Raw genomic sequence first — 16,670 nt, forward strand, 5'->3', positions numbered from 1 at the left:
AACATACTATAATTCCAAACAAGAAGTTAGAAAGATATGCATACAACATTATGCTAATTAATTAAATCTTTCAATGCATTAATAAATAAAAAATTGTATGTCAAAAATGTGACAAAGTGTGATAAGTTTGCTCATGAAGTGAACCACCTTCTCCTGTTTTCTGCAGTTTTAGCAGATCATAACCACAATCCTTTTGCATGCTTCATGCATTTTGAATATAGCTAGTTAAGTTTGATGCTTATGCATTGGGAAATTAAAACAAATACAGCAAATTAACCATAAACATATAAAAGTTAATCATCTCAAAATCTTTGGTAGTTTTGAAGCATGTAAGAAGTGCTTTGTATGTCAGGTGGCAGGCTCGGTTAGGGACCAGCAGAGAAACGGATAAACAGGAAAAAAGTGGCTTTGAAGTTCATAAAACAAAGAGAATGCCGATTCAAATTGAACTCATGAGAGAATAAGAATAAACAAATAAATAAGCAAGAAGATAAACAGTTAAACGAATCTGTAAGTTGCCACATTTTAATCTTAGAGACAAGATCATATTATTGCAGGCCTTGGAGTTTGGAAACAAAAATACAAAAACTTTCACTTCTCCCCCTTTTTATTTCTTTTTGAATTTTTTATGAATGTCAGATATGTACTAGGGCAACTACTAGTGAGCTGCTATGACCAAGAAGGCACGCAAATGGGAGTTCTAATTCAAAAGATGATTAGACTTGCTTGGAGCAAAACAGGCTTTTTCTAAAGCATTTTTTCCTTCAAATTTTCACTTTCCCATATGCAAAATGTTTCTAAGATTTTGGGTTGAGGAAAAATTGCGTACCAGCTGACATGAAAGCATTAAAGGGTGATGCATATGCAAAAGGAAGAAGAGTTTCTGCAGCAACCGAAGTCGAAGTTGTAGTGGTAGTAGCCATTGTTAGAGCAGCAGCGTTGCTTTCATTTGGCTGCGCCTGTGTCTCACGAGAGGAGCATTCACCTAGTGAGTGATGAACTTGATCAGGGCCTTGATCATAGAGAACACCCTTAAACACATGCCCTCCAATACTCACACTCGTCCGGTAAGCATACTGATCAACTGAATCTTCAAAGGAGCTCACTCGAACACAACGAAATGTTGCCAGAGAAGTCACTTCAGCCGGAAAATTTCCCACTTCTAACCCTAAAAAAAGACCAACAAAAAGAATGGAATTTTAAACCAAGCAAATCAGCTTTACAATAGAAAAAAAAAAAAGATTGAGACATGGCAGAAGCTGGTTGGCTATCCTTGTATAGTTATGTCCTTGTCAAAATTTCATTTCTGACAGTAGAATATAAACAAAAAGGAAAGAAGAGAAGAAAGCTACTAGGAATGCAACCTGCTATGAATATCCCAATAAATGAAGTGGTTTTATTTTGAAAATAGTATAGTTGATAGATCTGTGTGTATAAAGCTGCAACTGTACCTGAAGAAGGATTTTCCCTAAGCCTTTTAGGGTTGTGTAATGGGAGGTGCTGCTGTGGAACAGGAGGGAGTTGCTGATGCCTCTGACGCCTCCTATAGGCAGGAACCCAAGTGCTTCTGATGTGAGTTTGACACTCAAATCCTTTGCTCCTACAACAAGTCCTGCACCTCATGTAAGCACAATCTTTCTTCGCTTGGTTTCCACAGTCTTGGCACCTTGTGCCTTCAAATCCTCCCTGCCTACTCGACATAATCATTTATTCAAAACTTAGTATAAAACCCACTCATTTTCCGATTTTTCTTCTTCTTCTTCTTCAGCTTGACAAATTACGTTGTCTTCTTTTTTATACTGCACTAACAAGGAAGATGTTTGTCTAGGTGGGTGGTAGAAATGATGTTGGTGCTTTTATATTCTTGATGGAGTTTGTCGTGTGTTTTTAGACATGATATTTTTGAGTTTATGACTCGTGTAATTTGATTTGGGTTTCTCAGGTTTGTTCCTTACACATCCGTGAAACCAGCAAGGGGAGAAAGTCTTTGCTTTTGATCTCTCACCACCACCAACAACAATTAAAGAACTCAAGAGTTTAGAAATGGGGAATAAGAGCAGCGTAAACGCCGCCACAGGATCATCACCTACTCTAGTGTTTGTTGAATTGAAACCAGTCTCTCAGAAGACAAAGAAACACAAGACAAACATTAAAATAAAGAAATCTATACATACTAAATACTACTAAATTATTTTTTTTCCTTTACCTTATATCACCTGTATCTGATTACATATGTAATGATAACTTTGGCTTTTCTGTGTGTTTTTTTTTTTCTGCGGAAAGTGGAAACTGTTAGAAAAAGATGCTGAGAAAATGAAAACAAAAGAAAAAAGAATTCCCTGTATCGTCAGCATTTGTTCATAGAAATGGCTAGTATGAAGAAGTAAGCAATAGATGATAGATTTAATCATTTAAACAGTTTGATCTTCGTACAAAGATATGTAGAACTGTGGTGGGTAAAGAACTGACAACTTTCACTTTCCACTTGTCCTTTGCACCCCAAAAACCGGCCTTTACGACCCTCCCAGGGCTTCAACTCGCCTGGGTCCGAGGTGGGTTTTTCTCATTGGGGCTAGATCGCCTTCTACTCCTGCATTCTCTGCAAAATTTTACCTCAAAGGGACACTGTTTCCTTCACTTTTACCAGTAGTAAATAGCTTTCTTTCATGAAATTAAAAAAAACAAAAGAAAACCCAAAGACTGAGATGACTACCTAGCTGGTTCAATTCCTTCCTAGTTCCTACCATACTGTTTGATTTTCAATGCTTGAAAATCAAGTTTTAAATTTTTATCGAGACGCTAAAAATCCTTGGTTTAGGGAGGAAAAGTGAGCTAGTATTTCTTTTCAAAATTTATGTTTTGATTTAGATTTGTTTGTAGAAAATGATTTTAAAAAAATATTTATATTATTTAAATTGAAAGGGATTTTTTTAAGTAAGTTAATAAAAAAATGGAGCATTATTTTCTTTGAACAAATTCCCTCAAACCAAAAAAAAAAAAAGAAAAAGAAAAATTGGTTTCCTTAACAAATTCAATTTGTAACTCTCAAAAATTAGGTTGAAAGCTATGGTTTTATAACGATGAAAAGGCATGAAATGTCACCAAAATACAAATGGTCATTTTTGTAAGTAATCCCATCTTATAATTTTCAAAACTTAAAAAATTCTCATTTTTTATTATGCAAAGAATGAATTAAAGTTGTAAATTCTTTTTTTATTTAAAGTTGTTTGAATAAATTTTTATATTTAAATTTATTAATAATTAAATCTTAATCATTAAAATTAAAAATTTAATACTTTATCATAAATCACACTATTGTTTCAAATAATTATATATATATTTAAGGATTAAACCTTAAATATAATATAGAGTGATTACAATTAATATAAAATAATAGCAAATTAACCATTGCATTATTGTTCCATTGAGAAGGGAGCAAAAGGAGTGGGGGGTTTTTCTTTGTTATCAAAAACAGGAAGTGCTTGGCAATTGTTTTATGAAAATAATTTCAAACATAAGGGAGCATCACAATATTTTTATTTGATGAATTTACAAATACAAATTATAAACATAATCAATTATAATAGTTATTTATAAAATTTATTAAATAATTAAATCAATCAATTAAGTAAATTTAACATAAAATTAAAATTAAACCAAACTTACACGTAATAATTTTTTTAATTTTAATTTATTTTTAAATATTTAATTTTATTACATATCTTATTGAAAAGAAAATTATATGTTTAAATTTGTTTGAATTCCTAATTTTTAAGTATTAATTCTAATAATATGATAATTAATTCAAAAAATAATTGGCTAAATGTAATAAAATTTAAATTTAAATCTTTAAATTGTATTCAGTAGTTAATTTTTTGTTGTTGAGGTTAGGGTTTACTTATGTGTAACAAGTACTTTATTCTAGAGAAAAAAAAAAAAAATCTACCCCACATGAAAATATCTGAAGAAAACTTCAGTGAGTACGGACCACTACCAGTTAGCTAGGTTTGGGCAGATCCTTATCCCAAAAAGGAGGTCTGGGCAGTATTGTTTTCTTTTTCTTTTTTTTTTTGTTTTGTCATCATCATCTCAAAAGGGTATGGAGGTTTTTTCTTTGCCCTTTTTGGATCTGAAGCGGGACAACATGAAAGAGCACCCGTTCTCTTACACGTTTCCCTGGGAAACCTAACAACTGTAAAAGAAAAAAAAAAAGTCAAATTCTAATATGGGTGAGAAAAAAAATAAAAAATAAAAAATAAATTTAAAAATATCATATTTAATTTAATTTGGATTGTTTTTTTATTTGATTTGGATCAAATTTAAATATCAAATATATATTAAATTAAATTAAATTTTAAATTAAAATATAAAAAATATTAAATTAAAATTAATTTATATATTTTTTAAATTTTTATAAAATAAAATAAGTATTATATATATAAATCTATTAAAATTTTATTAAAATCATTTATAAAAAATTAATTGAAAAATTCATTAAGCTGAACTAAATTAATAAAATTTAAATCGAATCAATTTAAAAATAATTATTTAAATTTAAATAAATTTTAAAAATATATAATATTATATGTTATTTAAAAAAATTAAACTAAATTTGATTTTATCCTAAACATTATCACGTCCAAATTCTAACGGGTAACAAGGAATATTAAACTCTTGCAAATTGTAATGGCACATTTGGGAGAAGCTGATTGCTGGTGCTGCTGCTAAGAATATTTCTATTTTTCAAAGCCAATAATCAATGAGAAAGAAGAAAAATCATCAGTCATCACTATAAGTGCAATGCATGCGATTAAAAAAATCAATGAAATTTATGTACTGAGTATCGCTAAACCAAGGGTCTATGAACCTACATAGCTTTATCTTTCATTGATCAAATACATTGAATATGTAAGGTTGCAATTATCAAAATTTCCAGATCAATGGTGACAGCTTAGTTTTGGATTTTCTATCAAACTTCTTATCTGTGGCATTTTGATTTAATGGCCAATTTTGCTTTGTCCTGCTACTTTATTATTTTCCTTTTCTTTTTAAATTCTATGAACTGGTCGTAAAGCCATATTAAAAATCTCCAGTTCTATGTTTTAGCATTTGAGAAGGGAAATGTTTCTTTTTAGCTTTAAACCCTAATTTATACAACAAATATGGCAATTGTTTGATTTATAAGAGAGATGGGGGAGATTTTGCATATATTGCTGCTTTTATTTGAATTCAAGTACTGTTTGAACATATAGAATTATGCATATATCATTGAGTACAATTTCTAGAATTTGATAATGTATATTAAAAATCTTAATATTTATTATCTTTTTATATATTTTTAAATTATTTTTTACAAATTTTTTATTTTTTGATATTAAAATTTATGAAAATTTAATATTAAATACATTAAGCTTTTTTTTTAATTTCATAAAAATCAATACATAATAAATATTTTGAGATGAAAAAAAAAAAATTTATGATTGAATCAAATATCTGAATACAAGACGTTAAACTGTCATTATGATCATAAGGTCAAAGGTTGGCATAAGTATATATACATAATAAGCAAATGAACTATAATTTGCTAATTTGCTACACAGATATCATAATTATGTAGTCATTTAAGACAAACTGGCAATGAAATGGAAGCCATATAAGAAAATGAAAACCTTGCTTCTTAGTGTCTTAGGGCTCCCAACAGGTCTACAATTTAGCACTGCCTTCGTTTAGTTTAAGAAACGAAGGGCACTAGGAGACAAGAAGCATTGTTTTGCAGTGGGTCAATGTCATATCTTTTACAAATTGAATCAGAATCCATGGTGACTGTTAATGGTTTTTACTTTAGTTTCAGTCCCCAAATCTACGGCAGTTTGGACGGCCAAAATTTTCCAAGGTTACTTTCTTGCGTCACGTCTTCTTTTGTAGAGGGCAGATCGGGCAGGGGTGGGAAAGGACGAACTGATAATAATTCACGTACCACTTGGTGGGTTTGGACGACGACCTTTATCGGATCTCGTTCCTGTCTTAAGCTTGGATTTGGCCCAATCATGGAGTAAGGTTTGCTTGAATTACTGGAAACTTGGCAGGATAGATCATAGACAGGGATGTTTGAATGGGCCCTGTGGTATGTGGATAATCGACTAAGAAAATATACACTTCATCTCCTTGGTGATGAAATTTTAGGGTATTACAATATGAGATGAAATTTTAGGGTATTACAATATGGGGATAATAATTCAGAGTCAAATCAAATTCGATTTAATTTATTTGAATAATATATAAAATTATAAGTTTTTAAAATTTAAATTCAATTTATTTTGATAATAAATAAAATTATAAATTTTTAAAATTTGAATTAAATTCTAATTAAATTTTTATATGATATAATTCGATTAGAATAAAAAACTATTAGCTCAGTTTAATTAATTTATTGATTTTTAAAATTTAAAATTTTATATATTATTTTAAGATAATTTTTAATATATTTAAATAAATTTAGATATAAAATAATTATTTTTATTTTATAAAAATTTAAAATATATATATAAATTAATAAAAATATATAATTCGAATCGATTCAATTTTTTTTACATTTTATCTAAATTCCAATTCAAATCTAATGTATATATTTAGTATCGAACTTAATTTGAATTAAATAAGAAAAAAATCGATCCAATCATAACCGAACCAAATACTATAATTTCAAATCAATTTTCAATTTTCTCAGTTTTTTCTCACCCTTTTCAATTCAATTTATCCAACTTCCAAGGAGAAAAGAGGAAACTGGGAAATGAAAAACAACTCCCAAGCTATATATGCAGCTCATAATTCCCTCCCAATCAACACATTCTTGTGAGAAAGTAAGCACTGTTCTAGACACATCAAAGTTAATACAGCATAACTCATACCAATAATCACAATAGACCAAAAAAAAAGGCATTTAACTTAGTCTGATAGTGAAGCAATGGCCTTAAAGGAAGGCATTGACCTGGCCAAGAGTATGAATTTCAAGAAAGTTGTAGAGGAAAAAGATTCTGAAATTCTATGCAAAGAGTTGCAGGTTGATAGAAAGGGAGTTCACTGGAAAGTGGAACCTGTTTCCGAGGATGTCAGGGCTTGGAGACATTATTTTGAAGACTTTGAGATTGGTTGGATGAGTAGGAAAGCCAATATGGTTGCTGATTGAGTGGCAACCGATTCCAATAAGGGGATGTGCCCTCTAATTGGGTGTTATTTCCCCATCCTGGTATGGCTGTCCTGCTCCCTCTAAGGGGTAGTTGTTGTAGCCTTAGGTTCATGAGTTGCTATGCTCACCCCCTTTTTCCTTCCCTAGGGATCCCAGATGGGGGAACCTAGAAGAGTCGCCAACTCCAACTACCTCCAACTACCGTCTATGTACAATCCATACTAGATCCGACCAACCGCCCATCCCACCTCTTCTACGTTCTTGAAAGCCAAAGGCTTCTGTACTGAGTTTGTTTTGATCCTAGTTAATATCACTCGTATTCTTATTTTCTGGACAAAAAAGAAAAAAATAAAAAACCTTAGCGTCATAGAAAAAGAAACTCATACAATCACTTCCACATCACTTCAGAATATATTTCTAACCCAAGAACAGTTTTGTCCAGGATTCAAGCCAAGCTTTTACAATCTATACTTTAATGCAAAAGTTCCATTCAAGAAGTCCATCTTGTGGCACTTCAGGCATCTTAATTCACAAGAATCACGCCATTACAAAGACTTTGAAGGGGCAAAAAAAGTTTACCACACGGCACTCACCAAAGGTCTTAATGATTGGACATGGAATTCATTTTCATTGTCACCTTAGCAATTCAGATTACACACCCATTTTCCCCAAAATTCCCGAGATGTGACTTAAACCAGTCAAACAACCAAAGACAGTGATTATAAACAGCATAGAAGAAAACATTAAAATGCTCGATGGACCTATCCAACCATGAAAAGATCCTTATTCTAACCAATATGAAACTCAAGTAGATATCCATTTCCACTGAGATCCTTTCAAACCAGTTCTTCACAAATATCATAATTGACCGTTACACAAAACAATTTCAGGCCTAGAACACACTTTGTATGGTACATCAAAACGTCAAGCAAAACCAAAAGGACACAAATTGTTTCATTATTTGGCAATTTCAACACGCCCATTTCCTTAAAGTTCCTTAGAATTATCAACATTCAACCAACCAAAAACACAAATAGGGAAAAAAGAAAAAAAATGAAAAAAAAAAGAGGCAAGAAAATTAGATGAGCAGCATGGAGGTTACAGAATAAACTTTTATAAACACTAACATAATAACTAGGTTATTAACAACCAAATGAGCCAAGTCAAATCAAATTAAATCCCAATAATTAAGCGATCCAAACTACAGTAAATACAACTTATTAAGTTAAATGAAGATTCAAACAAGTACCCAATTAAAGATGGCGCGTCTCGTCCATGAATCACCTCTAAAGTTGCTACCTTTTTCTCTCTAGAAACTGTACTTCAATCCAAACCCATGCTTGCCATGAACACACCCAGGCTTGGCATACAAAAATGGTTACTTTTTTGAAGTGTTCATCTTGGCAAATGCCCTCTTCCCTAATTTCCTCATCCTTTGCCTTCCAAATTTCCCACTCAATGCACGTGGCACCAACTCATCATCCAAATCATACCCATTATCCTCATCCTCATCATCATAATCATAACCATCATCGTCTTCTTGATCACCTATGTACGGCTCACCATACCCATCACGGAAAAGCTCAGAATCAAGGTGATGATTATGATCATCACCATCATAATCTGAAATCAAGTCAGGAATCGAACTGTCCTTCGGGTAGGAAGAAAGGGAAGAGTGCCAAGAAGCATCAGACAGAGAGAGGACATCATCAGTATCAGAATCAGAGGAGTTGATGAATTCCCAATAAGAAAGCTCATTTCTTCTTCTTTTCCGAAGAAAATTTCTTCTGGGTCTTCTTTCTTGGTTGGAAAAATAACAACCTCAGGTTTGGTTTTGGTTTGCTCCTCCATTTTTCCCACTCTCCTGTTTTTTCACTCGTTCCTTGTTTACAGTATTCTAGCAATCCTGCTAGTGCATTGGGATCTCATACGAAGTACACATTGCGGATCACGTGTCACTGTCATAATATATTGGTCCACGTCTTTTCAACCAATAAATATAAGCCACATGTTAGAACCGTAACTGCCCTTTCCATCTCCCAGAACTTCTCTTTACTTTATTTTTCCCTACACTTAAAAAAAAAATTCGGTCCTTTTCCCTTCTTATTTATTTATTATTATTTTTTTTTCATATCGCCAGAATTGAGAGATTCTGATGCTAATGGGCAAGGATTCTTAAATTCCATAATAATGTTTAAGAAATGGTGTCAAAGAAAAAAAAATTCAAGAAAATTTGGCTCATACTTCCAAATAGCAATTCTATATTTTGGTGCTTTGATTCTTGAATCAAATGTAACAATAATGCTATTTCTTTATGAATTTTTTTATTTTTTTTAATCAAAAGGTAATTTTATAAAAGTAGTTATTATTATATACTTAATAAAATTTACTTTTTTTATTATCAATAACATTACAATTTTACGAGAGGAAGATCAAACAAAAAATAATTGCAAGAGTAAAACAACTAATAGTAAAAAGTAATAATATTTTTAAAAATTATCTAATACATTATCAATAAATTTTGAAATTCTATTAATGAAATTAAAAAAATTACTATATATTTCATTAAAATATATTTTTTAAAATATAATAATAATATTTTGACCTTATATAGGGAGAAAAAAAAGTTGAAAAGATGTAAAAACAAAGTCCAGTCAAACCCCAAAGTTTCACACGGAGTAAGCAAATTTGCCAGATGACATCTGCATATATTGAGATGTAGAAGTCCTAACTATGACCATTATCTATTTTACCAAGGGCCCTCTGACTATTCCTGCCCATGAAAGAATAACAAGAAGAGCCAAAATCAAAATTCCCAAATTGTTTATTACATTGAATATCATAATTAAGACAAAAAGCAAATAAAAGTTGCAATTTAATTGGCGATCAAATTTTCTTTAGCACTACTTACCTTTTACCTGCAGATAAGAATCAGAAACACTCCTCAGTTTAAGCAGCTCAATCATCGAATTTGTGAAGGAGAACAGAGCAATCCTGAAGCATCTGCCCCAACAACAGCGAGGTCACAGACAGCACACAATTGCCCTTCCTGGCTTTGTACAAACCGGGTGGTACAGTAAGGGCAAGATACATCCTTCTGTCCTCGGTAAATCGGTACATAGGTTGCTCCACATGTCACAAATGGGTTCCTGAAGTCATAGTTCAACTGAGATGCATCTGTCATATTTCTCTCTGCAGCCTGCAGAACTTGCCTGGCTGTCTTCGCATGGCTCTCGTTTGTAGGGTTTGTTTCTAGTAGACGCCGGGCAAAGTTAGCCGCTGTAGCCAGGTTCTTTGCCTTGTAGCAGACGGTCATTGCATTTAGCAGAGCAAGTCTGAGGTGAGGCAATTGAAGGTTGCAGTGGGTGAAGTAGGCAGCAAGCTCCTGCTGGCGTACCAAATTTTCTTTCATTTCTCTTCTCTTAAGCTCCATCTGCAGGCCAAGAACATACTCCTTAGCAATAATAATTAACTCCTTGACTTCATCAACTTCCCTCCTTGACTCCACAACAATCAATGGAATTGTATGAAGAATATTGAGGAAGAGCCGAAGAGCCTCAGTAAATTTTCCAGCTGTTGTGGCCTTGTAACCAGCCTTCAGCTTTTCATCCAACTGAGAAAAATTGAACACAAGGGCTGGTGGACCCCTCACATTAGGACTAGCAGACTCACTCCATCCCCTCTCAACTGCCAAGGACACCACTGGAGCAGATGAAAAGGCACGAAGATAGCTATGGCTGCCAGTATGAAGATCAAGAAACATGGATTTCAAAGGAGTAAAGTTTCTTATGCCAAGTTGCCTGTTTAGCAAACGCATTGATGTCTCAAAATTGCCAGCTGCTGCATGATCAGCTGCAAGAGAAGATCTTTGAATCCAAATTTGACTCACAGGCATGCCGGGAGTTGGTACCACAAAAACAGAAGAATGAGCATTGACAGAAATCCTTGGTGTTTCTGCCTCAGAGGGAAGTTCCAAATCATCAAGATCCCATCCACCCTCCTCTTCGTTTTCTTCAGCCACATCCCCATCTTCTAAAATTGCAGTAACATCCCCATTCTGTAAGCCATCAACATCAACCATATCAAGATCTTCACCCCAATCACCTTCTGCACCTTCCTCTTCATCCACAGCATCCCTGCCAATACTATCCAATCCACCATCAAATATGCCTTTCACGACTCTTAAAAGGGGCCAATCACCACCACACATAACAGGGGCTGGAGGCATCAATAGGGAAGGTTCTTTCCCCTCTGGCAAAGGAGGGACATCATCTCCCAACTCAGCTGCTAACCTTTCTGCCACATCCTTTAGCCCATGGACTGATGCTGCAATATAAGCTAGAGGCAAGTGACCAGCATTCTCCAAAATCTTAACACGTTCCTGGATATCACCAAGATACAAAGCATTGTGAAACTGACCCATAACATCGTTCTTAACTTCCGCAATTTTCAGCATCTTGGACAGCTTTTCCAGGTTACCATTTATGAGATAAAGAAAAGACAACCTCTCAAAGTTCTTTGTCCTCTGGTAGGCATATTCCACTATACCTGCATTGCCTTGGCGAAGGGCCTCCACACCCAACCTATACCAATGATCTTTGTCATCAATCTCCTTCGCTGATGCAACAGCAATTTGAATGTTCCCACTCTCTAGAGCCAAATTAAAGCGTGTTTTTTCATCTTTGACAAAATGCAAAGCCACTTCAGGGAACCCTTTCTGTTGTAGATAAGCAATCATGGCCTCACCACAAAGCTGGGAGTTTCTTATCATGCTCATAACATGATCAAATCTCTTCCGAAGCAGAGAGAGCTTGAAAATGTATTCTGTAGCATCAATGACAATAGTCTTATTCTTCCCATCACGATCCAGGGAAAATATAGTATTTCCAGAAACCTTAGTTATGTATATTGGAACATCAAGTGTTCGAATTATTCCACTATCTCCATTGGGAAGGCAGTATTTTATATGATTTAGTGTGGTGTAAATAAAAATACCATTGTCATCCCAGGCTCCACTCTTAACACGTATTGTCTCATGAAAAGTGCACTGGTGCACAAGCTTCTTGTTAGTAATGACAATGGTATGCTTGCTTAGCAAAGCAACACTCTCCATGTCATTAGACCAAACAACATACTTCACAAAAGGGGTTTGAAGATCACCAAGAACAAGCCTCTGCTGGAGATCAAATAGAACTACTCTATCCTCTGATCTACACAACAAGTTACCTGTTCCAGCATAAAATATCGCATCTGCAGGCACTGGGAGGCCACTCTTTTTAACCACCTCATTTTTTAGATTCTTGATTAAGACTTGGTTATTGCCTTTGTCAAGCACAGCAAACCGGTTCCGAGCCACAAATATAGCAGAACTACCAGGACCTTTCTTTGCCTCCTGCAAACTGTCACCCCTACCACTGCTGTCTTTTGGCATCACATACAACTCATAAGTTCCTCCATCCACATCTGAGCATATAAGAACAGCATTTTCTGTAGGACTGTAAGAAAGAGTCCGGGGACTTTGATTCAGGCTCGTGGAACCAGGCCGTCGGATTGGAATTAATTGTACCTCTTTTTGAGTTGAAAACTCATAATACCTTAAAAACCGATCCTTGGCATAAAACAGAGAATCCCCACTCACTGCAAAAGCAGGTCGTTCTTTCTCTAGCTTAAATACAATCATGCCACTGTCATGTCCAGCTGCCAAAAGATTCATCTCGGGATGAGCAGCAAGAATCCAGAATCTGTCATGTTCTCGACGGAAAGTTTGAAGTCCAGTTCGTTTTGTTCCATCCCACACCCGAATACTTTTATCCTCAGAATTAGATACAATGATGTCTTGTTTGGCAAGGAACATAACACATGACACATTATTCGTGTGTCCTCTCAAGGTATCCACTTCCCAAGCCTTTGTATCTGCAAACAAATAAACAATTTACTCAATCCCACAACAATTCAGGGGTCGAAATTCCCTGCTGCACAAAAATTTCAACCATCTACTTCAGCAGGTTGTATATACACAGCCAAGATCATAATATAAAAAGGAGAAGTTGAGGTAGCTTGGCTCAAATATCAAGGGCCATGTAGCATATATCAAACTTAAAGAAAAAAAATAAGTAAGTTTTCATAAAGATTTCAATGGGCCAAAAAGGGTATTACAAAAGGCTTTAATCAATATCTCTAGCAAGTGAAATATAAATTGAGAAGATGGAACAGTTTTCCAATAATACCATTTGTACGCCACAATTTCACTTGGCGATCATCTGCTCCAGAGACTATCAAAGGTAAGGTGGGATGAAATGCAGCCCAATTTACACCTCTGTCATGACCTTCCAACACATACTTAACAACTGCATCAACACCACCAAAAAGATCTGTGTTCATCTGACTCAACCGTAAAATGTCATCCGATGGGGAGGCAGTCTTCTTTTTCAAGGAACCAATATCCCAAACTCGAACAGTCTGATCAAGGGAGGCTGAAACTACAAGGTCATCTTTAGGATGGAAAGATGCACACATAACATAATGATTATGACCAGTCAACACAGAGATGCAAGTTCGTGACTGCCAGTTCCATACGCGAATAGTCTGATCATCACTGGCACTCACAATCCACGGATGCTCATGATGAAATTGCACAGTACGAATATAATCAAGATGTCCAAGAAGAGTGAAAAGACATCTATGCAACTTATAGTTCCAGACCTTTATCTTATAGTCATCCCCTGAAAAAAAAATCAATTTTTAGTATAATTTGTATTGTACAAGTACCCTAAGCTTTGTAAAAGAAAACTATAGCACAAACGAAAAATTTTTAGCCAATTAAATTTTAAAATTCAGGCCTTCTTTGCCCATGTTAACCAGTTGTAGAAAATTTCAGATTAATAACTCAACAGCATTCCTTTTCAGCAATAAATCTGCTCATTCAGAAGTTTAATATCTCAGGTTCGACGTAGACAGCAAGTTGTTTCTCTTGGTTTAAACAAGGGAAAAGTGCTACAAAGCTATTTCTAATAAGGGTAGCCTTTCAGCCAAAAGTACATTAGTATTTGTTGTATTCCAATATTGTCCTTTCATAATTTTTATTTATAAATAACTAAATTCCGATAGGTCACAAACCTTATTAAATAAATCTATTTATCTTTTCTTTTTTTTCTATGTAATAGAGGATAACCCCCCAAGTTAGAGAAAGAGCAAGAGCCAGGATTTGAACACTCATCCTGAAGGATCAAACCAACCCCCCCCCCCAATGTGGGGACATGAGCCACAGTGTCAAAAACCACAGCAATTCCTTAATTCTAATGATATAATCACTAATAGGAGTGAAATGCTAATCTCATTAAATTGAATTTAATTAGTTATGAAATTTTAAACATTCCAATATATTTGTATTTAAATTTTCTAACTGTATTATATCCTCAAATATTTAAAACCATTTCCCACTTACTTGCAATCAAACTTTATATTTTAAGAATCTTCATCTTCAAACCTTTTAATCATAGTAATTTATCCTAAAAAAGGCATCAAACAACACAAATAGTATTCATTCACTGATCATAGGTTTTATTAAACCTTCTTATACAGAAAATCACAGGTAGTGGTCGTATAAATTGATGAGCTGTTAAGAGACTTTCCTATGCTGGCAGACTTCAGTTAATTCAGTCTATTCTATTCAGCTTGCAGAATTATTGGTGCCATATCTTTGTATTTCTTTCAGCTAGAGTCATTAATAAGATCAACCAACTTTGCTCAGCATTCCTGTGGAAAAGCAAAGAAGGGACTCGCAAGGAAGCCAAGAAGTAATGGGACATAGTTTGCTGTTCTAAAAGTGAAGGTAGTTTGGGGCTGAAAATTTCGAGGATTTGACATCTTGCCTATATCTTAAGGCACATTTGGTCTCTCTTTTGCAGATCAGGCTCTCTTTGGGTGAGGTGGCTACTTAAAAACAAGAGTTTTGACAGGTCTCCATCCCAAATTCCTGTAGTTGGCACTGGATAAAGCTCTTCCATTCAAGGGATACTGCCAGGTCTTTAATTTTTACTGGCCCTGAATTAGATGTGCATATCCAGAAGGTCTAAACCAAGTCCACCAAAATGAAATCTCTATAGTAAATCTAGATCCAGCAGTATCATATGCATCAGATTTCTCAAATGTCATACAGTGACAAGAATAAAAGGACTCCGGAATTCAAGCTAATCCAATCGAAATTAATCAGCACAATTCAAAATTTTACATTCAAATCCATAGTCCACTAAAATAATCAACGAGAATTATTAAGCAGAGATAAAATAGAGGCGAAGAGAAAAGAAATCCGAACCTCCAGAGACAAACAAGGGCTGAGACATGTGGAAATGGACGCCGCGAACCGGACCATCGTGTTCGTCGAATCGATCAATCAGAGTACCCATTCGATAGTCCCATAACTGGATAACGCCACTGTGGAGACTGGCTAAGATCCACGGCCTCTTAGTGTGGAAACTCAGTCCCTTTACTCTATTACTCTTCGTCTCAAACTTCGTCAACATCCTCTTCTTTTTCTATCTCTTCAACCACCAATTCCCTGCAAAACCAAACCAAATCCAAAGCCTAAACCGCGTAACCAGACAGGGAGAATTGGATTTGGGAATTGAGCAAAGAGATGAGAAGAAATTACCTCAGATCTAATCCAGCATCTACAATTACGAACAAAACGACGAGAACTTATCTTTCCGTCTATATCAAAATAAAAGTGCGAGCTTTCCGTTCTCTCTCTCTCTCTCTCTCTCTCTCTCTCTCTCTCTCTTTCTCTCTTTCTCTCTTTCTCTCTCTTTTCCTGGAAAGGATACTCCCTTTGTTTAAGATCTGAGTCTTCAAAGTTTTTTATGAGAAGTATTTTAAAGCTTTTACGATGATGCTTTTGGTAACGTACAAATGTTAATGATTTAAAGGTTGTTGGGTCTTTCCCTAATAACGCAATTGTCTAGGGTGCTACTGAAGAAAATATTTTATTCAATGACAATGTAAAATAAAAAATTACTATTAACCGTAAATCACCGACTTTTAAATGATTTTTATTAACTAAACAAGTTTTTGGCAAAGTATATTAAATAAATAATATAGTTTATTTAATTTTAATAATGAAAGTCAAAATATTATTTTTGGTCAAGTTTTTTTTTTATTAGGAAAAATACTAATAAAAGCCTAAATTTATAGAGGGATGTAAGCTTCAAGGTTCGAGCCAATAAAAAGCCGTTCTCAAATCAAGTTATGGAGACTTTTATTTGTTAGGCGATACAATAAAAGAAATGAAAAAAAAAAAAGGATATGGAAGAGAGGGCAAGCATCGGTTTTTGAGGGTTAATTAAAATATATATAGAGGGACCAAAATTGAAGCAAAAAATATGGGCATTTGGCCATTAATCCATAATTGCCCCTGCTTAATTGTTCACAAAAATGTACATTTTCATTCTTCTTTTAAGGAGAGATCTATTTACACATGTTTTGCATG

The 16,670-nt window shown here is 34.2% G+C and overlaps 1 protein-coding gene and 2 pseudogenes across 2 annotated transcripts; all 3 read right to left on the minus strand.

Moving 5' to 3' along the window:
- Positions 1-635: 635 nt before the first annotated feature.
- Positions 636-1,827, minus strand: LOC111298411 (protein SHI RELATED SEQUENCE 3 pseudogene; annotated as a pseudogene).
- A 6,457-nt stretch (positions 1,828-8,284) lies between these two features.
- On the minus strand, positions 8,285-9,188 carry LOC149514461 (uncharacterized; annotated as a pseudogene).
- A 677-nt stretch (positions 9,189-9,865) lies between these two features.
- LOC111297103 (coatomer subunit alpha-1-like) lies at positions 9,866-16,026 on the minus strand. Of its 2 annotated transcripts, XR_002691057.2 has the most exons (5): positions 15,837-16,026; positions 15,501-15,743; positions 13,414-13,908; positions 10,098-13,099; positions 9,866-9,959 (listed from the first exon to the last, which is right to left on the minus strand). XR_002691057.2 is itself a non-coding variant. In XM_022891725.2 (4 exons), exons 2-4 carry the CDS (start codon positions 15,706-15,708, stop codon positions 10,149-10,151), a joined length of 3,654 nt encoding a protein of 1,217 aa, XP_022747460.1. In that variant the 5' UTR covers positions 15,709-15,743; positions 15,837-16,026; the 3' UTR covers positions 9,866-10,148. The 2 variants fall into 2 exon arrangements, 1 of the variants encoding a protein (XP_022747460.1); XM_022891725.2 differs by having other exon boundaries at positions 9,866-13,099.
- Between the last annotated feature and the right edge of the window lie 644 nt (positions 16,027-16,670).

This window comes from Durio zibethinus, chromosome 16 (assembly GCF_047325235.1).
Source record: "Durio zibethinus cultivar Kanyao isolate XHJ-2024 chromosome 16, ASM4732523v1, whole genome shotgun sequence".
In the NCBI taxonomy this organism is placed as follows: domain Eukaryota; kingdom Viridiplantae; phylum Streptophyta; class Magnoliopsida; order Malvales; family Malvaceae; genus Durio; species Durio zibethinus.